This window comes from Coloeus monedula (assembly GCF_965178545.1).
Source record: "Coloeus monedula genome assembly, chromosome: 4".
Lineage (NCBI taxonomy): Eukaryota > Metazoa > Chordata > Aves > Passeriformes > Corvidae > Coloeus > Coloeus monedula.
In genome coordinates, this window is record NC_138784.1 from 1,797,778 (window position 1) to 1,821,198 (window position 23,421).

The following is a 23,421-nucleotide window of genomic DNA, read 5'->3' on the forward strand; positions in this document are numbered from 1 at the left end:
ACAAGCCTAATAAAAGGCATTTAAATATATATATATATATATTGCAGACGATCTAAATAAAATCATCTCTTATTTCTGAACTGCAGGCCCTTTAAACAAAGTGAAGCAGCTTTACAGTGCCAGGATCACCAAAGAATCATCTTTCCGACATGGAGAAATGACAAGTACCATTACTCTACTGAAATCAGCAGGAAAAAACATCCCACAGGATCTTAGTAACATAGTGACGCTTTTACACCACGTGTGAGAAAAAGGACATACTGGCACTTTGCCATAGGAGTCACTCAAATCCAAAGAATTCCACATGAAAAATGACTGCCACAGTTCATGCAGCATTCTCAGGTTTTCTGGATAGCTCACTACCAATACTCTGAGAGATCTGGGAAGATCAACAAGCCTGGGACTGCTTGTGTGATGCACTGCAATATGGCTGTGATAAGCAACATCAAGTCAGCTTTGGCAAGCTGAGAAAACATACTGAAAAAGACAATTCAGTCTAAGTCACCAGAGAAGAAGGTAAAAATTTATAAAGGATACTCAAATATCTCAGTGACAAGAAAGATTGAAAAAAAAAAAGCAGTTGAAGAGCATTTGAAAAAACTTTGTAGTGCTGGAGCTAAGTCTAGAATGGTATGAAGCAAGTAGGAAGTTGGTTGCATATAAATCCAGCTTTCACCCACGCTCTGCTGGTGAGCCAGCAGGGAGCCACCAGACTTCATGTGAAAAGCCTCAGGATGCTGCCTGCAAGGAGTACCTCTGTCAAAAGGGCCCTGATTTAAATAGTGCAACAGAGCCATCAGGGCAATACCCTACAATTATTTCTAGTAAGACAGCATTTAAAATGGTGGTGATTCAGTCTGAATTAAGATTTTCTCGGGGGTTCCTTCCCAGATTTAATATCACCTACTAGAATACCAGAAATTCCTATAACACCAGTAATTCAGAAGGAAGGGAACTGCTTTGCAGCAGAAAATCTGTAGAACTCCTACATAGTTCCAGCCATCATTGATCATCTCCTCACACACCTGTTTCACTTCTTCAGAAAACTTGCCTGCCCGGCTGGAGATAGTTAGTACCACACACAATTCCACAATTAACAATTACCTACATGTGTTTGCATTTATGTAATTAAGAGGCATATTTTAAGAAGTTTTTTAGAAGTTCTAGGACTTTGCACAAGCAGAAGCTTTAACATCAATACACAAACAGCTTTCTATCTGTCTAGTTTTCAGAGATATATTCGTTACCAAGGTACTTAGGCCACCTGTCAGAAAACAAAAAGCAGCTTTTAGAAGTTTTGACACAAACAGTGCCTCTGATGTATTAAACCAGGTCTCAGAGTGGCAACCTTCTCTGGGCCTTACTTAAATGAAGACTGCTTCCTGGTGGTGCTTTTGAGCAGGCTCACACAGCCAAAGGCTGCTGCACTGGTGGGAGAAGTAAGTGTTCTCTGTCTGTAAGAGCTGATTAACAGGAGTACCTGGGATTTGACACGCCTGGTTCTCTTCAGCATAACATTCATCCTTGAAGCCTGCTTTGGGGAAGCCTGGGCATCTGAGCTGAGGTCCTCAGCCTCCACCTTTTCCTTAAGATCCAAGTTAGGTTTTTGGATGCCCTAGAGAAACAGAGCACAGGACACTGTGTTGGTCACGCAGTGCTAATCATTCCACAGCCTGTGAATCATTCTGTTTGCTAAGAAACAGGACAAGTGAAATCACACAGCACTACACACACCATCTGAAAAAGAGGCAAATTAATTCATGCTCCCTTCAAATAAGAAAACTGAATCCCAACTACCAGGTTATCAAGAGAAAAATACACATTTCCAATTCATTTCCAATTTCCATCTTTTGCCTTGTTTTCCTTCCCAACACAGTTGACTTCAGTCGTACAAAGAAATACCAGAAAATAACTACACAAGGTCATGTTACAACTTCTAGCACTACTCTGTCACAGATAACTACAAGGGTGGTTCTAGCTTTGTTGGCACAGCTGGAGCTTCTAACAGCACTGACCCTATGTCCTAGTTTCACCTGGAGTAACACAGCACTCTGTGTGCCTTTTGGGTCCCCTCCTCATAGCATGAAAGACAAGCGTCTCACCATGAGGCTGACCCCGGACTGGAAGAGCTCGTAGGGATATAAGATCCGTTCATAGTGAGACTTGAGTAATGACCCCGTGCCTTTTCCTGGCAGGTAGCCAAGCCGACTCGCCACTTTAGACCATTTCTTCTCTTTGGTGACTACTTCAAAGCCTCCTTTGTTGGCAACAATCTGAAACGCATAAATAAAAAGTTACGGGTTTTGAGCTGCTCTCACCAACTTGCATAAAGCAAGAATCATTTAAACTAACCAAATGTTAAAAGGTTCCATGAAAACTGACAGAATCCTGAAATTAGATTTTGTTTCCTGAAGAACTAGTCCTTTAATAACAAAGCACTTACTTATTCTTATTACTTCATCTATTTAATGTGATTTTTAATTTACTAGCAAATGTAAATCGCATACTGTCCTGGACAGGAGGAGTCCAACAGTTAAGATTTATGATGTGCTGGAAAAAATACAAAACCTACCATCAGAACAAACTGAAAAGTTAACTCTCACCAGACTTGTACTCTGCTGTAAAATATAGGTCTGGCCAGAAATAAAACCCATCCTAACAGATCCCAGGCAGAAAGGAGTGTTGGAGCTCAGAACTCTCACAAAACCCTGAAGGGAAGAGAGACTACTATAAAAAGAGGAAAAAGTGAATTTACCTTCCAACTCAGTCCAGTTATTACACGTGACTTCAGTTGGTTTGAGACCAGTAATTCACATACAGAACTAGTACTGCTTACATCTATATGTATACAGAATAAAAAACAAGACCATTTGCCTGCAAGCAATGATCATAACAGCACATGAGTTGCTTCCTCAGAAACATTGGCCACATTTCCACTGCCTCCATTCCTTCTACAGTTTCACTGACAAGCAGTTTAAAACACAAATGGATTATAATTTCATTTCTATTACTGTAAGACTAATATCATTTTTACAGCAGTGCAGTTTTGCATTGCATTTCTTTACTAAATTTCAAGCTTAATGTTTCACACACTTTTAGAAACCTCAAGGCAAAACCATTTTGTTAATGGAGTGAAATTTACGGTTTGCTTGGGAGGCTGAGGTAAATTGAGAAGCCTGTGACAGTGAGAAGCAATTTTGTTAATTCTGGTTTCTCCTATAATCACACAGAGTTACACTTAAATAAAACAATAATATTATTGGTCATTATTTTTCCTCATATTTACACAAAAGTTCTAGAAAAGTCTTTTAAAATGAAGCCATTCCTGAATTTCAACTTATCTTTAACATTTCCAGGAAAACTTGTTTTCTGAAATTATCTGTGCATGAACAACAGCTGAAGAAGCCAGTAATGAACTAAATTAACTCAGAGCTGCAAATCTACAGCCAACTGAAATGCTCCAGTTCATAACAGTGACCCAGATATTTTCCAGTACCTCTCTGACATTCTGCATATCCCAGTAACCCACCACAGACACAAAAAGAAAAAAAAATACTGAAAGACATTTTATCAGCTTTTCTTTGCATTTTATCAGCCCTTCCAGACTTTCTGAAACACTTGACTTTCTTTAAAACTAAAATATACTCAGGTCTTTACATTTGTACTTACCTAAGAGAAATAAATCTTGATGGGGAATAGAAACTGATGTTCTAACCTAGAAGCACTAGAACTACCAGAACTTTGGTCTTTTCCCTGCAAGAAGAAATCTACCTATTTATATTTATTAGCAGCTAAGTTTATAATGGTACATGTATTCTGCCAGTGCAAAACCAAATTCCAACAGAGATTTGTGCGCAAACTTTGACAGACGTTTGGTGCGTTCACCAAATGCAACCACAGAAATATTCATTTCTAGCCAGCCTTAAGCCAAGTCTGTTTTGGAAATTAAAGTAAGTATTCCTGATGCTGACATTCTAAATTCTCAAAGGTGCACGTTTATGAAAACCTCTGCTAGAAGAGAGGAAGGAGAAATTGCAACAATTCATGACAGACTTGCTGGTCGGAGCTGAACTTCACACAGGCATACAGCTGCCTTCCCCAAGAACACCTCAGCCTTCTGCAGCTCCACCACATGTAAAAAGGGAGAACTAAACATCAAGTGGCCAGCTGACATCAGGACATTCAAGCTATACAAGGTAATAAATACCTGCTGTATGGAATCCAACCAAAGGCAACTAATTTAATTATGCTGTGACATGTTTGGCATAAACATTCAAGTTAGAAATGTTTTTTCACTGTATTTTTTCCCACTTATTTAATCTCTGGATTAATGAGGTTAGCACTGTAACACAAGCCCTCCCTGTTGCTTGGTTTCTTGAGCTTGAATGAAAAATGAAATCCCTGTCAGCCTAAAGCCTACAAATACTTACCTTGCTCAGACCATAGAGATCCAGTATTTTTCTCTCGACCACAGGGATTTTTAAATTGGATCCTTGGAGTTCCCAAAATTTTGCTAACTGATCCAAGAAGTCCAGTTTCACTCTTGTCATTGCCTGAAATCAGTTAAGGTAGACAATCACATATGTTCCAAAACAAATGTCACAAAACCTTAGAGTCCTGAGAGAAGACAAGATCAGTTTTTATAGTGTTTCCATTTTCAACATGCAACTTGGCAAGGGAGATATTTCTTAGTCATAGGTGACTATGGTGACTTAGGTGAAAAACCCCTAGAAACAGAAATATTGCTAAAAAGAAAGATCTTTGCAAAAAGAAAATTGTATATGCTTTTCTCTCTGCATTTAAGACCCTATACATTAAATTCCTACCAAATAATTTCTTGGTCTGAAACCAAAATGCATATTTATGAAATAATCAGCATTCCAGGGAGAAACACAAGAACAATTATTAAAATATACATTGGTGGGGAGGAGGGGAATAACAAACAGTTTTTATATATGCCTTAACCACACAAAGGGCCTCCTCCCTGGAGTATTTCTGGAGTACTCAAATCACTTTCCATAAGGAGACCCATTTACAAGCCAAATGACATTTTGGTATGTGAACAAAGCAAGGCTTTGAGAAATGTTGTAGAGAAAAGGAAAAACCAGGACAGAGTGGAGCTCATACTGCTTTCAATAAAGCTCACATAGGTTTTTAAATCATAAAATTAACCATCTATAGTAAGCCTATAAAAAATCATTTTAAGCCTTAAAAGGCATTATCACGACAGTATGAGGTAACCAGAGGCATCAGAACAGCAGTAAGTATTTTAAGAGGAAAAAAATCATTGCCTGTGGAGCTCTGAAAGCTAGACACTGGCTGCTCTTACTACACACATGATACTTGGAATTCATTTTAGACATTTCCAGTCGAATGTGAAAAACTCCTGTGGTTATTTTGGGTAATAAAATAAAAACCAGATTTTCCTCAAAGACAGGGAGAGTTATTTTAAATGAACTCTGCCACTGCCAAGTATAAACACTGATGTGGTCTATGGGTTTCTAAAGTATCCCCCATCCAGAAACCTGCCAAGATGCGAATCTCAAGCAGGGAGACCTCTTGCTTTCAGTGCAAACACAAAATTGTATCAACAGTGGAAACACTCACCTCCAGTTCATTCAGGCGCTGAATTCGTGGAGTGAAACGAAAACTTTGTACTTCACATGCAAATGGAGGCTGCCAGTCCTAAACAGAGACAGAAAGACATTTTATTGCTTCCAGAAACTTCTCTGAAAAATGCACAAAACCAAAGACCCTAACAATGCCTGAGTAAACAAGCTTCCAATCCTAAATTAGTTTCTCAGAACAACTGGTGATATCATTTTCCAATTTTAAGACATTTTTGTGCTTATACAACAATGTTCCTCCCACAATATTTGAGTTTGAAGAAAGATCCTCACAGATTTAGACATGTCAAAGAAAATAAGGTTCAAAGCATTTCAGCATGCATTACCTCATGCTAAGTTTAAATATGAGATACACTCTGTAGCTGGTCAGTTATTTATTTACTTTAAAAAAAAAAATCCATATATCTTGCACACTGAAAAATCCTCACTGTCAGTAGCAACAAAGACTAAATCAGGCACATTATAACACATCTAACGTTTTCCTGCTTGTCTACAGTCATTTCAATACAGACAAGACCAGCAGTTGGGAGCCCAATTCTTCTAACAAAAATGGAGCCTTAATTAATGACTTTCTCAGCACCATCAGGGGTCAGTTCAACCACAAGTGCCTCCCAGCCCTGTCTCTCAAAACTGTGTTATGATGTCAAGTAATTCAGCTTTTTAGCACTTTTTACCAAAGCTTCAGTTACAGTAGATTGTCTACCTGGTAGTGACTGCAACAGAGGAAGGACACGCCATTCCAGGTGGACAAGCCACGCCAAGTATTTATTATTTACTCTGCTGCAGCATATAAAGGCCTCAAGCACAACCTTAAAATACCTACAACTTCTAGTAACAGAAAAGAGCAATAAATCAGTCAGGTTGCTATGAAGCATCTGATTTCGCAATTACTGCAGGCTGCAAATCAACCCAACGCGTGCATCCTGTGAAACCCTGCAATGCAAAGCAGCTCAGCAGTCCCGGAAAACACAAACGCACCCGACGGCCAAGAAGGTCCCAGTTATCCTCAATGAACTGCATCTGGATCAGTTTCTTGTGGCCTCTCAATCTGAGCTATTCTGGGTATTTTAGAAAGGGCAGCCCCTCGGAGGTCAAGTTTTCACTGTGTCATTAAACCAACTGAACACATTCCGAGAATTGAAACAGGTCAGGAGAGAAGGAACCATGAAATCCACTCAGCAACTCGGATATTCACGTAGTTCTCAGTTACACGCTTTCTCTTCAGGTTTTCACCTCTCTCACTGTTTTCAAGTCTCTTATTAACAGCTGCATTTAAAGTTTATTTGTACTTTAATAACTTAGCGATGTAAGTGCCTTTTGCCAAACTGCCGGATGTCCTCTCTGTGATGACCTGCTTTGCCAGGTCACTGGGTAAGTGACCCTAAGTAACGACCAAGTCATCGGAGACATTAAGCTGCTGCCGCCTGACGAGCTGTGCACAAACCTAATTCCCGTACACGAACAGGTTGGCCATCCTTCCCTTAACAGTCTAAAAATTATGTTCATAAACAACGACCCATTATCAACAAATACCCTTCCTTCTCCCTCTTCCCCGCCCGGAGCAAACGCCCGGTTTCACCTACAAAGCCTTCCCATTTTTCACAAGCCGACTGCTGGCGTTTCGGAAGTAAAAATAGCCTGAAGTCTCGGACACCGCCATGCACCATTCACTTCTCAGCTGCTCCAAAGCAGCCTCCACAAAGCCCCACTCGGAGGTCAAAGACTCTACAGGTTCCTCGGCGTCCCTGGCACGGACACCGCGGCCTATGGAAGGCGACACACGAAACCCCGAGCGAGTGTGGAGCGCGGGGGAAGGGCCTGCCCAGCTCCCCACGTCCCCCGTTCGGCCACCGAGGGCCGGGCCGCGCTCAGACCGCCCGGCGCACCCCACGGACCCCCCGGGCGAAGCCCCCAAGGCGGGCGGTACCTTGGGGGGCCGGATCTTGCAGATGCCGGTTTTCTCGGCCAGGCCGCGGATGCGGCCGATGAAGCCGAGCGGGTCGCTGAACTCCTCCCAGCTGGGCTCGAACACGGGGCACTCGGGTGGCGGCACGAACTCGGCCGCGTAGCGCGACCCGCCGCCCCCCGCCATGGCCGCAGGGGGAGGGGGGCGCCGCCGCCGCCGGGAGCGCAGGGCGGAGAGGGGCGGCCGGGAGGCTCAGGGGCTGGGCCGGGGGCCGAGGCGCATCCCCCGGCGGCGCTGCCGGGCGGCGCGGCGGGACCTGCTGCCGAGTGCCGCTGTCGCTGTCCCAGCCGGGGCCGCTCCCCCCGCCCGAGCCCCGCTCCTCGCGTCCCGGCCCGCCGGAAGTGACGCGTCTTAGTGAGCCCTCCCCGGAAGTGTGGAAACGTTGCCTTCCGATCCAAAAAGTAGTTCCTCCGCCACGCTTCTCCTGGCGTGGCGGCTTCCGCGCCGCCGCTCCCGGGGACGCCCCCGCGACAGATTCCAGCGCAAACCCGCTCCGCCCGCCGTCCCTTGGGACACTGCGCACGGCAGGAGGGGCCGGGGCCGGGGAGGGCGGGGCCGCCGCCACTTCCGCCGCGGAGGAATGTGCGACGAAATCCAAGGCATTCACTTCCGGTTCTGCGGGGCCGCGTCGCCCATTGTCTGTGCCGGACGTCAGGAGCGCCGCCAGAGGCCACGCCCCCGCCGCCAGAGGCCACGCCCCCGCCGCCAGAGGCCACGCCCCGCCCGTCCGTGCCCTCAGGAGCCGCTGGGCAGTAGCGAGGGAAAGTGTCAGAATGTGCAAAAGACCCGCAGGGATCATCGAGTCCGACTGCTGGCCCTGCACAGCACCATCCCCAGGAGCCACACCCTGTGCCCGAGAGCGTTGTCCAAACGCTTCCCGAGCTCCGTCAGGCTGGTGCTGTGCCCAGTGCCCTGGGGAGCCTGGTCCAGTGCCCGGCCACCCTCTGGGGTAAAAACCTTCTCATGAGACCCAACCTAAACCTCCCCTGGCACAGCTTCGGGCCATTCCCTCGGGTCCTGTCATTGCTCACCAGAGAGATCTCTTATCTTTTGCCTATCCATTGCAACATAGTCTTCCAAAGTAAATTGCATATTTTATTTTTTCTTTTAACCAGAACTGTGCCTTCAGTGTTTATCAAACGCCACGTTTCACTCTATTCTTACTGATTCAAACCTTGGTGCCGATGTTCTATTTCAGCCTCAGAAAAAGTTAATTTCCTCCTCCCGTTACCAGAAGGCTTTACAAGATCTGCTGCACACGGATCAAAACATTTATCTGCATCACTTTCCTGCCAGGTTAAAGAGGTGTCACCCACGTTTTACATGTGGGAAACACATCTCCAATACAAATAGCTAATTTTGACAGAAGCTATAGGTAAGAGCAAACTGATCACGTAAACATTGAGCAAGTTGAGGTTATTGTGTTGTTGCTAAGTGTTCTTCCACCCCAGTAGGGGGTTGCTGACATGGATGCTTGATACTTTTATGTGAGACTATATAATCATGTGGAATACAAACGTTTCCTTGCTAGCATCTGGGAATTACATATTTCTACCACCTCCTTCCACTTTTTTTTTCTGTTATTATTTGGTTGTGTCTCTCTTCTGATGAGATGTCCCAGATTACCTTTGAGGAAATACATGTGTATTGTATTCCCAAGAACAGGATCACCATGTACCCAGTTTCTAAGATAAGGAATGAGTGAACCAGAAATACCAGAAGGAAAAATCTCTCTGCTCGAAAGCTTTGTTTTGAAAACCAGTCTTTGCTGGTTTCCCTGTAGGCTCTTCAAGGTTGTTTTGGTTTTATGTTAAGATGTTTAGGCTAGTGAGGGTCTCTGGAAGGCAATGCTGGGAATGTTACAGGTTTTCCTAACAGTAAAACCTAAATATCCCAGATATTTAGATAACTGAGGGGGCAATTTTTTCATCTTATCAGTTCTGCAAGAGATCCTTTTTGAAAGAGAATTTTAAGCTTTTCTCTATTACCTGTTCTGGATTTGGGGCTATTGGCCTTTAAAACAACTGTCCATGTGTTCCCCATGACAGTGTTTATTCTTCGTGATTATCTGGAGGTATTTATCGTTTCCCTAAGAGAAAACTTCAGCCCCTCATATAATGTATTCAGCTCCTTTATGAGCAGTGGGGAGAGCACCCAGTCTAACCACAGGGAATCATAAATGTCCTGAGCTGGAAGGGACCAACCCACAAGGGTCATTAAGGCCAGTCCCTAACAGCAGCCTCTCTTCTGGACTTTGCCAAGAGAAATTAGCGAGCCTGCTCTTTTCTCTATTTCATAGGAAAATTGATTGCAGAAGAATCACAGAATGTTCTGGGTTGGAAGGGACCCACAAGGATCAGAGTCCGACTGCTGGCCCTGCACAGCACCATCCCCAGGAGCCACACCCTGTGCCCGAGAGCGTTGTCCAAACGCTTCCCGAGCTCCGTCAGGCTGGTGCTGTGCCCAGTGCCCTGGGGAGCCTGGTCCAGTGCCCGGCCACCCTCTGGGGGAAAAACCTTCTCATGAGACCCAACCTAAACCTCCCCTGGCACAGCTTCGGACCATTCCCTCGGGTCCTGTCACCAAAAAGAGATCAGTGCCTGCCCCTCCTCTTCCCCTCACAAGGAAGCTGCAAATTGTGATGAGGAAGAACCTCAGAGTTTTGTAAATGAGCCTTTTTTTTTGTCGCATAGAAAGTCCATTTCTTTAAACAAAGTGTTAAGGAAAAAAGAACCCTGGCTTATTACTGAGCAAATTGTTCTCTTCTCCAGCACACTTAATAAATTAGGAAATCGTTTGGTTGCATAAATGGCAACACTACTACTAGGTACTACTGGGAATACACGAGGGGGATGAAGAGGCTAAAAGGCATTGGGATGACCTAAAGAACACAGTCAATTCAGCCAGAATTTGAGCCAGTAACTTCTTGTGGCTGCTTCCTAATGCCAGGTCATTTTCAAAGAAAAACGGACGTTTCGCGTGGCGTTTTCTGCTGCTGTGGATAAAGGTTGCATTCACTTTCCCGCAGCCCGCGGCCATCACCAGCACGGGCTCAGCAAGCGCAGGCCCCGCGGCCCGCCCCTCACAGCCCCCGTGCCCCGGCCATGGTCGCGCACGCGCCGTGACCCCTCCGCAGCCCCGGGACTACAACTCCCAGACGCGCCAGCGCGGACCCGCTGCCGCCCGTGTTGCGAGCGCTGATTGGCGCAGGCACTCGGCGCCGCATGAAAGCCTGTCTGTGATTGGAGGAGGCGGCAGGGGCGGGGCGTCGCGCCGTTTAAGCCGCGGCGGGCCCAGGGCGCCGGTTGTTTGGCCGTTGGGGCCGTGAAGCGGCGGCGGCGGCGGGACCCCCCCATCCCGGGACCTCTATCCCGGGGCTCTTCCAGCGGGGCTCCCGTCGGGCACGCCCCTCCGCCAGCCTTCCGGGGTGCCTGAAGCCGCTCTCCCATGCTCGCGGAGATTCTGGCGCTCCGCAGGGGCACGATGAGCGCGGCGGACCGCGCTGCGGGGACCCCGCGCTGCACAAGGTAGTGAGCGTGGGGGCTGCTCCTGCCGGGACACCGCGGCTCCCGGAGCCCTTTCCTTACTGCCTGGTGGACTGGCTTACCGTAGGACACCTTTCGGTCTGCTTCTCTGCCTGCTGTGCTTCCTTGTTTTTCTATCTTTCCATTTCTGCTGCTCTTCACTTCAGCAGTAAAGCGCTCACCTTGTGCCTGGGTTGCTTCTTTCCTTCTAGTGTTATTTCTCTAAGTGTATTGTTTAAGGTGTTTCTGGTCCCGCAGCAAGTTCCTGCGTGAAATACGTACACTTTTGCGTATTTCATGCTTTCCAACAGTGCTGAGAGTTTTCACGGGTGTGCACTGGGGTTCTGATCCAAGCAGCTTTGGTGAGTGGCTCCATAAAGGTCAGCATTGCCTCGGTGTCACCTGCCGAATCTCTTTATCATCAAAATTCCTGATTCTCCAGGACTGAATTCTGAACTGCGTTTTCACTAAGCAACTCTTTAGTCAAGAGGCTTCTTAGCTTCTGTTATTCATAGTATTGTTTACAAAAAAAAGTTTGTCATATGAATATAAATAATGAAAAGAATGCTTTCTAAGGTTTTTTTTTTAACTTTGCATCTCTTTTTGCAAATTTGGTGCTTGTTTAAGCAGATTAAGTGTTTGAATGCACTAAATATTGTTTTGAGGAAAAATACAGTATGTAATTATACATATCCTTGATTTGATTTGCATAACATTGACTTGCTTTCCATGTAGTACTTCAACATAAGATTCAAGAACTTGGCAGCTTCTATTTCAGCATAGAGAGTGGACAATCTGTGTGGATAAGAACTTCAAGTACACCAGAAAGGAAGGCACATAGATTCCTAGACCTACACCTTAAATTGTAATGGCTGGTGCATCTGCTAGCCTGAATTATCATCTTTATTCGATGGCCTGTCTTTAGAAAGTGTTTTTCTTTCTGGGTATCGGTGGCTGTCACAGATTGTTTTCCTGTTTATTTCATAGTAGCTGCTGCTTCTAATTGAACTGCAATGGACTTTTTATCCCCTGAGTTCTGTCCTTCTATTTTTTTTCTCCTCTTTTCATAATCCTCCTCCCCAAATATTTTATGAGGCTTTGCTTCCCTAACATTTATTTCTATCTTTTCCATCAGTTGGGCCCTCCTCCACAGTACCATCCACCTGCAAGCTGTTCTTTACCAAAGGTCTTGCTTCTCCTAAATGCCATGTTGCTCTGTTAATACCCAGAGAACAATCAAGCTAATCTGTGTTTTAAACTGAATCTGTGTAAAAGTTTAAAATCTTTTTAGCTACTTCAGAAAGTGCTTTAATTTTCTTGTCTGAAGCTTACATGTCATCAGAGCCTGTTTCTGTCCAGGCTGCCAACCCACCGTGCCTCATCCAGATCTGCCGAGTCCCCGGCTCTGAGTCAGGACGACTTCACTTCTCTCCCGTCAGTCAGCGAGCGCTTGGCCCATCTCGATCCCTCCCATGAGCTGCTGCAGTATTACCGCAAGAAGATTGCTGACTTTGATGAGGAACATGAGGAGCTGGTAAAAAGGCTGGAGAAATACAAACAAGCATATGATGAGCAGGTTAGGAAATGAGTTTTTGAGCAGTGGTGGACTACACTCACAAGTTTAGTATTTTTATTAAGTTGGAAACTCAGCATTGAAGTCTTGGGACTTGCCAGTAACATGGTAGAGCTATGAAGAAACAAGTAGATTTTGGGAGTTGATGTTAAAATCTAGCTGTCTGTCCTCTGTCAAATCAAACAGAAACATGCTTGTAGGATATTCTTCTAAAGTCATTATGGCTTGGTTATATCTGCACAGTAGGAATTTTGCTTCTTTTTTTTATATTAAGGCCTGAGTTTAGATGCTCATTTTCCACGTTGTCCAGCTTCTTTCCCTTTCTTCTTGTAGTGAAGGAGTGCTCTTGTGTCCTAATTTAATAGGCTTTGACTTATGGATATAATTTGTATTTACTGCAGTGAAATTCATAAGCTTGCCCATAAGCTAGTGAGCAGAAACCTAAAAATTTGCCTTTTAAGAGGAAAAAAAATCTTAGAGAATATCTGTAAGATATGCAGTGCTCTGATATGAGCTATAGTATGTATCTGCCTAGCAGTCACCTTTGTAATTGTGCATGGTCCTTTGGGAACAGAACAGTCACTTCTGAGGTGATTGAGGTGCCTTTTCAAGCACTGGCCATGCTTGAAGCAGCCTGAAAGTCCTTGGGGAAGTACATACTGTCCCTCTTACTGTCATATGGGAAAAAGAGGGGCAGGTTGCAAAATAATGCTTTTTTCATGCAGGAATGGTTTTCTGAAAGGTTTGTTAGCTTCCCACATCAGGTGGAAAAACCTAAAACATACCAGCTAGCTGGATTTTTCTCACTGTTAAACCATACAGATATTTTAATTTTTATTCTTTGATGATTTATTTCAAAAGTAAATGCTATTACAGAGGCTTTGCTAGGTTTTTGTTGATGTCAGACTCCCCATAACTGCTCTGACCACCAGTGTGGAAGTGCAACCACTGGAAACTGGAGACCCAATCTGAGACCTTATTTCACTATTGAGTAGTGACAGTGATTCTCAAGGCTCTGAACTCCCAGCTGAAACATTTTTACAGTATCTTTTTCTAATACTGCCCTCATCTGGTCAAATATTATAGGAGAATAAAATAATTCTTGAGCTGGTTGTTCTATGCCAGTTACAGACTCAGAGCATCAGCAGTTTGGAGTTTGTAAGTGTTGCCCAGTGCTACGTTTCATTTCAAGAACCTCATTCTCCCCACTTAGCACCAGTTGCAATGGGAAGTCCGTCACTTGGAAGAGGAGACTGCGGAGCTGCAGAAGGCTTTGAGTGATATGCAAGTGTACCTCTTCCAGGAGAAGGAGCGAGTCCTTCGTCTGTACTCGGAGAACGACCGCCTGAAACTCAGGTGGGCTGGCTTGCAGGGGGGCTGAGCCACTGGCAGCAGCAATCTGTGCGCTCTGTTCTCAGCCAGAGCTGCACTCTTCAGAGCAGCAATTATTCCACGCTTCTTAGGGCGGGCTCCTACAAAACCGTACCAGTCTTGGAGGTGCAGTGCAATCTGTAGGGCTGCTAAATGTGTTTCCACTTACTATTACTCCTGTTCTGGTAGTAGAAGGAAGAGCAGAAGTTGAACATTGGTTCAGATTTGAATTGTGCGTTAGCGTCTTGAAAGTGAAGTTCTGGTTGAAGCTGACTCTGGTGGGTTGACCTTGGCTGGATGCCAGGTGCCCACCAAGGCTTTATTACTCACCTCTGCTGGATAGGGGGGAGAAAATGCAAGGAAAGGTAAGGTCAAAATAAGGACAGAGAGCTCATTCACCAGTTACCATCATGGGCAAAACAGACTTGACAGGGGGAAGTTATTAACAATTAAATGACCAGAGGGGCTGGAGCCTCTCTCTTAGGAAGACAGGCTGAGAGAGCAGAGGCTGTTCAGCCTTGAGAAGAGGAGGCTCCAGGGAGCCCTTATAGCAGCCTTCCAGTATGTAAAGGGCCTACAAGTGCTGGAGAGGGACTATTACAGGAGCATGTAGTGACAGCATGAGGGGGATGGCCTTAACTGAAAGAGGGCAGGTTTAGATCAGTTGTTGGCAGGAAATTCTTCACTATGAGGATGGTGAGGCACTGGAACAGGTTGCCCAAAGAAACTGTGGATGCCCCATCCCTGGAAGTGTTCAAGGCCAGGTTGGATGGGTCTCTGAGAAACCTGGTCTAGTGGAAGGTTCCCTGCCTGTGGCAAGGGGACTGAAACTAGGTGATCTCTAAGGTCCCTTCCAACCCAAATCATCCTATGAAATCAGAGTAGGACAATGAGAAATAAAACCAGCTCTTAAAATACCATCCCCTCACACCTCTCTTCTCCCAGCTCAGCTTCATTCATGAATCTTCTACCTCCTCCTCCTCCTGAGGAGCACAAGGGGACAGGAAATGGGGGTTGTGGTCAATTCATTAGATATTCTCTGCTACTTCTTCCTCCTCACTCTCTTTCTGTGCTCCAGCATGAAGTTTTCTGTTAAAGATTTAAGAACTTAACTCAAAACATGTGTTGGTGTGCTTTGGCACTTCTCAGGGGTGTGATAAAAAGTCTGATACAGCCCTTAATGTAGTTTGCTTTAAAAACAATGAACACTTAGAATCTTAATGGATTTTAGGTAGGTCATAACTCTCAATGCAGATTCTTTCCACCATGTGCTATTGTATCAGCGTACATAGTCATACTTGAAAAGAGAAATGCTCTCCAATCCCAGCAGAATTGGTGGCTTTCTTGTGTTGGCAACATCAGGAATGTCTGAGAGCTTGTTTTTAAAGCAATGTTCTCAGGAACTGCAACAGGTTGGAAGTCTTGCAAGCATCAACAAGTAAAATAAAAGGACAGTGTGTCACAATGTTGTGATGTATTTTAAAAAAAATGTGCTGACCAGTTCCTTTGAATTCCAGGGAATTGGAGGATAGAAAAAGAATCCAACAACTCCTGGCTTTACTGGGAACAGATGATGGAGAAGTTACATATTTTCATAGGGAGCCTCCACATAAGGCAAGTTCCATTTTTCTGTAGATCTCCTCTTTGGATTGTAACATGAGTATCTGTATCCCAGAGTCTGACCACAGACCAGATCTGTCCCACAAGTCAAAGGTTGCTAAATGAGCCCAAAGCAGGAGGGATCTGTAGCAACATTGGGCTTTAGTATAAATGCTGAAAGGTAAGTAGGAACAAGCACACTGAAAGTAGGTCCTCTTAGCATCAGCCTCCTCCTACCTTCAAAACATACCTCCAGGTCAGCCTCTAAAATGTCAGATGGGAGTCTGAAGTCATCTGGCAAATGGTTGTCAAGAAGATGGCAAGAACACCACAAAAAGGGGGGGGCGGGGAAGTGCAGAAAATAACCAGGCACAGTGTTTGAAGATCAGCTATCTCAGAATGCCTGTCTCTTACAGCTTCAGTAAAGAGGAATGTGTCAAGGTTGCTGCAGCAGTTTCCTGGGCTGAAGACCGCTGAAGAAGCATCCTCTCTAGGCAACATTTTGTTGTGTATTTCAGAAATGGTGTTGAATTGTTTAAATGGCAGTGCATATGATATGCAGTGTAGTTGAACCTACTCAAGGAAGTCATGAGTCATTCAGAAATACAGAGACTATGATGGGAATATAGGATTTATTTTGGAATAAGGTGCAGAAAAAGGCTGAAATATGCTGCATTGTTCATGGTTGCTCTGCACTGCTGAAGCACTTCAAAAATCATGCAGAAGCTTTAAAATTCCTGGTTTAAGGTAGCTCTAAAATTAGGCCTATTATGTAATATCAGCCTAAAGATAAGCATTGGGGTTTATAACCTGCTCTTTCATGGCCTCCTTTTTTTTTAGGTGGGTTTCAGTTCAACAGTTGAGCTTCAGTATTTTTATCACTTAGTATTTGTGTCAGGCTTGTTCAGTATCTTGAGTGAATGTGCTGACAAATTAAGCTTCATGTTTCTCTGTCTTGCTGAGACAAGTAGTAGCATAAAAGAAGGAAATAACATCATCTTCACCTTCTTCTCTCTGTTCCCAAAATACTTTTTCCTGCTGAGGGTGCTGATTTTCATCCTAATGAAGCCATCAAAGTCAGAATTACTTTCCACTTTTTCTGGTGAAAATAATAGGGGCAGTAATGGCAAAACTCAGCCATGATAAAAGAAACTTTTCATCATGGGCATTACACTTGTGAATGTCTTCCTTGTCTTGTGGTAGAAGTAAGGTAATGCTGTTCTTTTGGATATCTCGTTTTAACCTTTTAAGATTTGTTCTTGACCACTGCAGCTGTGGGGAAGTCAGATGCTCAGTGCAGATGTCTTGTTTCTGTAGGTTACTGTTCCACAAAGGCCAGCAGAGACCCAGGAACAAGATGATGCTTCTAATGCAGGTACCACACCAAGCTGAGTAACAGCAGCTCAGCGCTTTTCTTTGTGTGTGTCTGTCTCCTGTATGCCAAAGTAATTCCTGTCTGGGAATGCTTTGGTAAATCTCCGTTAAGTGCCCTAAATATGTCCATACATATCCATGCAGTACTCCTGGCTTCCCTCCAACATCCTTTAAAATTACCTTAGCTGGCTCTCAGGTCCCTGATGTGCTCAGCTGAGGAAGAGGCTGTATGACTGTTCTGGAACTGTGCAGGTACCAGCTGGCCAAGCACCTTTGCCACAGCCATTCCAAGCTGTGAGGTTCTGCTTGCCTTTAGTGTAGACTGTTGTGTGGGTCCATATGCCTACATACTCATTTTCTCTTTTGAAATAATTCTCATCAAATCGACTGAAATTAGCCAACAAGCTCAAAACTCATTCAAGCCCTGATGTTTGTGCAGCTGTGACATCTGCCTATTCATCAGTTATTTTAAGAAAATGTGTTAAGTTTTCTTTCTATATATGCCAACAAAATTAGGAGGTTGCCTAAATATTGCAATATGATAGAGGGGATAAAGGTATGTGATCACCCTAAGCTGTAGAATTCTTTTCTTTCAGCTAACCCTTCTAGAAGTAATTGTGACTGTAGCAGTGGCAGCCTTTTTGCTGTTCCTGTAGGCTCACCAGAACACACACAATGTCATGCTTGGAAAGGTACTGCAAGTACATTGGAAAACCTTTTCCTACTTTTGTGAAATTTCTTCAGTAGGTATGGAGAGGAATACTTCAAAACCAACAGCAAAAGGAGAGAAACCAGAAAGTCCTGAGAGATATAAAAGAGATGATGAAACACTTCTACTACAGGTAAAGACATTTTCTAACTGATGGACATAATTGCTGGCTTGCAGAAAATTATGATGAAAAAGTATGCCATCTGCTTAGATAAGATGTAGATGTACCAGTTTTATAAATCCCTGCATCTTACTATGGATTCACACTTTGTCACTTTACTTATCTGTTTCATTGTTGTGAATGTAAATGTAAGAACTGATCCTGGAAGCTTTATGTAAGCAGATGTTCCACTAATGTCAACTGCAATATGTTGTCCTTAAGTATAGAATATGTAATTGATGATATCTCCCATAATTTGATAGCAGATAAGAATTTACATTAAACCCACTGAAGATGTGCAGGGTTGGGAGTTTCGTGGTAGTTTGACAAAAGCAATGTGTTTGAGACAGTATTAGGCAGCCTCCATAAGATGCACTGATACAATGAAATGTTCCTTTTTCTAGACTTCTGTTGAAGTTTAGGTATAGGTAGCATGACAGAAAGAAAGATAAAATGTGCAGAATCATGAGCTGGGGAAGATGGCAGAAGCTGCATGTAAACTATGAGTGAGCAAGGATGAATCAAGAAAAGCAAATAATAGACAAACTTGTACAGCAGTACAAGTTTGGTGGTGGTGGTTGTTTTTATTATTATTATTTGTTCAAGAAAAGGTACAAAAGTCTCTGCACATTCCACAGGATTTGTTAGATGTGTGCAATTTAAATCTTAACAATATCTTCAATCTATTGTTGCTGCTCATGGTATGCCTCTCTTGCCTATAGCATGATTTATTAAAAAAATGTTTTAGTTGTTTGAATACTTAGCATTAAAACAAAACCAAAAGATTGAGAAATTAGAACTCCCAAAGGTATTATCAGGTACAGTTTTTGATCTGAATCTTGGAATTTAAAGAGACTTGCAAGGACAGGAGCAGAGCTGGTGTGAGGTCTTGTTCAGTAATGTCTTTGTTTGCTTATTCAGGTGAAGGCCCTGCAAGCTCAGATAGAAGAACAGACACAATTAGCCAAGGACCAGGTCGAGGCACTACTCGAGGACAGGCGGATTCAGATGGAGGAGGCTGAGGTCCGGCATCGGAGGGACCAGGAGAAGATAAAAACTGTAACAGAAAAGTGAGTGTTGGAGAATGATCATGATGTAGTCATGAGATAAGAGAGGGAGCAATAGAAATGTTATGACTTTCAATGTGTTGCTTCCTGCAACAGGCAGAAAAGCAAATTATGCAGCCATCTGGTAGTGTGTGTGGAAGATGAGTGGGATAATCTGCATATTAAAAACCCTCTTTCACACACTGGAAGAACAGCCCTTCTTTCATTACATGGGTGAAACTCACATTTAGATCACCTATCTTCTCCTCTGGTTCTTCCAGCTTGCAGTGATGACTGATGAAATTAAGGTTAGGCACTAGGAAAGAAGTTAACTCCACTGGGATCCCTTTTTGCAGGCTCCATAAGACCCAAAATCTCTTATATGAGAGTACCCGTGACTTTCTCCAGCTCAAGTTTGATGCCAGAGCCAATGAGAAAGCGTGGATGGCAGAGAAGGACAGTCTGTTGAGGAAACTTCGCAAAGATCTGGATCATCTTGTTTTCAGCACAGAGTCAGGAAAAACGAGGCAGAGAGAGCTGAAGAAGATGCTTCAAGAAGATGATGGAACTTCAAAACTCCACAGCAGAGAAATAAAGGTAATTTTTTTTGTCTTTGACAGAGGCTCTTAAACAGTTATTGACTAGAACATTGCAAGCACCTTGGCCTTTGCACAATAGGCAGTCACTAGCAGCAGTTTCAAAGCTGTACTGGATTGCCTTAAGTGACATTGTTGTTGGCACTAATCTAAAAAAAAACCACTCCTGCTTTGAAATCAGCATCACTTTCAAATTTCAGATAAAATATATAGTTAGGATTTGTGGTAGCATGTCACTGTCAGTTTCTTTCATGTCCAGAAAAAATCCCTCATTCTGTAAGCCATGTGGTAAGTGGGGGCCAATGGTTTTTGACCTGCTGATTGCACGTGGCTCTCTGTTCCTGTAAGTGCTCAGAGCTAGTGGTCTTAGAATGCTGTGTCTGGATCTTCCTTGCTGCTGTCAGGGGAGAATGAGTCCTCTCAATTGATGCCTTCCAACTCTTCTCTAGGAGTCTGAATTTTTCTTCCACTATACTTCCAGTGAGAAGCTGGGAGGTAGGAATAAGAATTGGAAAGTAAACAGGCAATAGGGAATTGTTTTCATCTACCACTGGATGCAGGTGCCTCTGAAATGCAGTACTGGCAAGCAGCTGTGAAAGGGGAGTTACAGCATTAGCTGAATGTTACTTTTAATGATGACCAGTCATACAAAACTGGTAACTTAATTCAAAGGTTTTGGTAATGGAACTGATGTTAGACTATTGTCTTCACATACTTATTAGCTGTAGTTCCAGTTGTTAATTTTTATTTTCCTGTCAGATTGGCAATGTTATCACACTGCTTTTCCAGAGCAGAGGAAGTTTTTTAATCACAATCTTGAGTTGATTCTTCCTGTTCCTCCTATGTCCTAGTTACTGCAAGACAAGCTAATGCAGGAAAAGCACCTGTCACACATGTACAGAGAGCAGTGTGTCTCCTTGGAGGGGGAGGTGGCTAGGATCCGTGAGGAGAGAGATGCTGGCAAAGAACTCTTTAAGGTAATTAGTCTGTAAGCATCTGCTAGCTGTGTGGAGATCTTGCAGCCTTTATTTTGTATTGCCTACTGAGTTCTCATCTCCATAGGAACGCTCAGAAAAGATGGGGAAGCGCCTGAAACTGATGACTCAGCGATGTGAGACCTTGGAAAAACGTCGTAGTATGGAAGTAGAGGGCTTCAAGAATGACATTAAACAGCTTCAGCAGAAGCTGAAAGATGTAGAGAAGCAGTTCTATAAGGTAACAGCTAAGCATTTCTGAGGCAGACTATTATGGGCTTATCCTATGGAGGTGTATTCTCAGTATTTAAAGTGGTATTTCCCCTGGAGTTAAGGAAATAATTCCTTTTCTAAGTGCTCCTTTAAATATCAATATCTGACAAAACCTGCCTCCTATGTATTTTACAAAGCAAAAGGATTTGTCTTTGTTTATCAATTAGGCATCAAGCTTACCAGGAACTGTCCTGGCTATACATTAGCTATGTATTTTTGTTTCCACTCTCAAGTTCTAATGTGATACCTGTAGCTTACTTAACTGTCTCAAAATTGCAAGGCAGTAGTTTGATTCAGCAATTTATCCTGCAAAGAAAGTAATTATTTATTTTCTTTGTGGGAGCCATAGTGTTTGGTTCTGTTCCAGTAAGAGGTAGATCATTGACTTAAGCATTGTGAATATTCTATTTATTACTGTGTCGATATGTCATTTGTAACTTTGCAAAAATCGCTGCAGAAGCAACGGCTGGAAGTTGAAGCTGTGTTCTCTGTATAGCTTCCAGATGTGTAGATGAACATCAGAACAGCTTAGAAGGGAAGCCACAGCCTTGATGTTGCATGGAGTTTAGGATGAGACATTTATCTATAATATGCCTGAGAGGATGATCTTGGCATAGCTTAGACTCTCCTTCAGGAGTCTGGCAGTGCTACTGATTCATTCATTTCCTGTACTTTTGGTGCACGGTTCAGTTTACTCAGACTAATGCATTTATTTTGATTAAAGGTTTCAATTTATATATTTTTTTTAATGGCCTGTGGGTTTTTAAACTTTATTCTTTAAGGACTAACAGCATAATTCAAAAGGGGGGAAAGTGTGTATTATACCTTTACTGTAGACTTGTATGTTTTATATCTGTGGGTGTGCTCTTAATTGTGCTCTCAATTTCTTAACACTGTTAACCACAAGAGGGCAGGGGAACAAAATACTTGCACGGAGTCTCCAGAGTGATCATTAAATCCTTCTTATCACTCGAGGTCAAAATGACTACTGATGACTAAATTTCCTGATTTGCATATTAAAATCTTTGACCAAGAACTACATGATGACAATAAGAAACCATAATGGGTGAGGAGAATAGAGGGATTTTAGGGTAGCTCCTAATGCTGTGCCCTTGAAAGTGACTGGGCTGGCATGCTATCCAGTTGCAGGGTGACAGGAAATGGCAGCCCTGGCCAGCTTGCCATCAGGAATTCTGATTATCCAGCAGCCTTTGTTCAGCTCAGTACAGGCCATGTGGCACTGCCTGAGTTAAGGCATTGTACTTGAATTGCTCTTGAATCCTGTGCAGTTCAGAGGGCAGCAGGTCAGCCATAGCAGTTAGAACACCTAGTTTTAATAGCACAAGATGATAAAATGTCATCTCCTGAGGTACTTAGAACTACATAAGAGTTACTTGATAAATACTTTACCTTGCCCCTTTTTGTGGGTCTCTAACTAATACAGGAACCAGAAAGGAGTCAACAGGCTATGAGTCAACTTGGTTATATTCTATTAAGATTTCTTCCTGGCCAGTAATATAACAACATAATGTTATGAAAGGTTTGTTCTTTTTTGGTTCTGGATCACCTTTCTATTGGTGATGTGCATTATCCTAGTGCTATTAACTTATACATTCTCTTTGCTGGCTAGAAAGGGTCTCCTTTAGAGTTCTCTCCCTCATATACTTATCATAATACTCCCTAAGTTGTAAATGTACAACTTTGTTTTTCCTTATCTCTTTTTGTTTTTAGGTGGCTCAGAATTTGGGACCAGACCAGGATCTTGCAATTCTGCGTGAGGTCCGCCAAGGAAACAAACTAACACGTAAAATTCAGGGAGAACTAAAAGACTTAAAAGCAAAAATCTATAGCTTAGAGGATGAACTACGGCTCTGCTGAAGCTGAATTATTAGCTGGCATCCTAATTTTAGGAATGGGACATTGCTAGACTTGAATAGTGATATGCAAGAACAGCTCCTGCTTGTTTGTTTCCTGGCATCCATTGACAGAAGGTTTGAGGAAATCTGCAGTTAATGTCATATAAGTTGTACATGAGCCATTCCTAGTGTACCAGATTATATTGCTGCTTGAGCTGAGAGATGGCACCTGATAAAACTGACTTTGAAAGTACATGATGACTGATATATCAGGAGTGTGTCTATAACTATATCTTCATATCTGTGGAAGGGATCAGTGTATAGTGTCCTTTGTCTTTATTTGGAGCATATTATAAACCACATATATGGTTATAATGAAATTAATAATCATAGAAGGATCTAGTTCAAGGTCTGAATTTTGGATGGCATTTTTCTATGTGAGAAACAGCTTTTAAAATAGTTTATATGATTACTGTTTTGGTGCTTAGCACCTCAGGATGTAACTGGAAATTTTCATATGGAAAGTCTGTACTAAAATGTCTTACATTTGACTCCTGAACAGCATAACTATTTTAAAATTACTCCCTTTTTCTTGGTTTTAACCTAATTGGAACAAGCCTACCTGGTTTAATACGGTGGGGAAAGATAACCCATTCTAGAACTCATCTGCAAGGATGAGCAACATCTACATGTGTTCTGAATGCTTCGTGGGGAGGAAGGCTGAAATTCAGTTTCTCTTCCCCTTCCTCCCAGTTTTTTTAACACACAAAGGA

General features: G+C 43.2%; 2 protein-coding genes across 3 annotated transcripts in view; one reads left to right on the forward strand and one right to left on the reverse strand.

The window, feature by feature from the left end:
• The window catches only part of KDM5A (lysine demethylase 5A), a 47,863-nt gene extending 39,941 nt beyond the window's left edge, over window positions 1-7,922 (reverse strand). For both annotated transcript variants that reach the window (XM_082280241.1, XM_082280240.1), the window contains exons 1-5: window positions 7,555-7,922; window positions 5,608-5,685; window positions 4,431-4,553; window positions 2,103-2,273; window positions 1,481-1,615 (exon numbers count right to left, since the gene is read on the reverse strand). In XM_082280241.1, the coding sequence (XP_082136367.1) occupies window positions 1,481-1,615; window positions 2,103-2,273; window positions 4,431-4,553; window positions 5,608-5,685; window positions 7,555-7,719 (672 nt within the window). In that variant the 5' untranslated portion in view covers window positions 7,720-7,922. The remainder of the gene's footprint in view (window positions 1-1,480; window positions 1,616-2,102; window positions 2,274-4,430; window positions 4,554-5,607; window positions 5,686-7,554) is intronic.
• On the forward strand, window positions 7,718-22,959 carry CCDC77 (coiled-coil domain containing 77; the record flags this gene model as incomplete). The annotated part of the gene is made up of 12 exons (XM_082281132.1): window positions 7,718-7,947; window positions 11,031-11,120; window positions 12,477-12,693; window positions 13,904-14,046; window positions 15,579-15,675; window positions 16,978-17,035; window positions 17,779-17,876; window positions 18,825-18,973; window positions 19,306-19,546; window positions 20,397-20,522; window positions 20,608-20,760; window positions 22,524-22,959. 12 exons carry the CDS (start codon window positions 7,718-7,720, stop codon window positions 22,668-22,670), a joined length of 1,749 nt encoding a protein of 582 aa, XP_082137258.1. The 3' UTR covers window positions 22,671-22,959.
• Window positions 22,960-23,421: the final 462 nt, after the last annotated feature.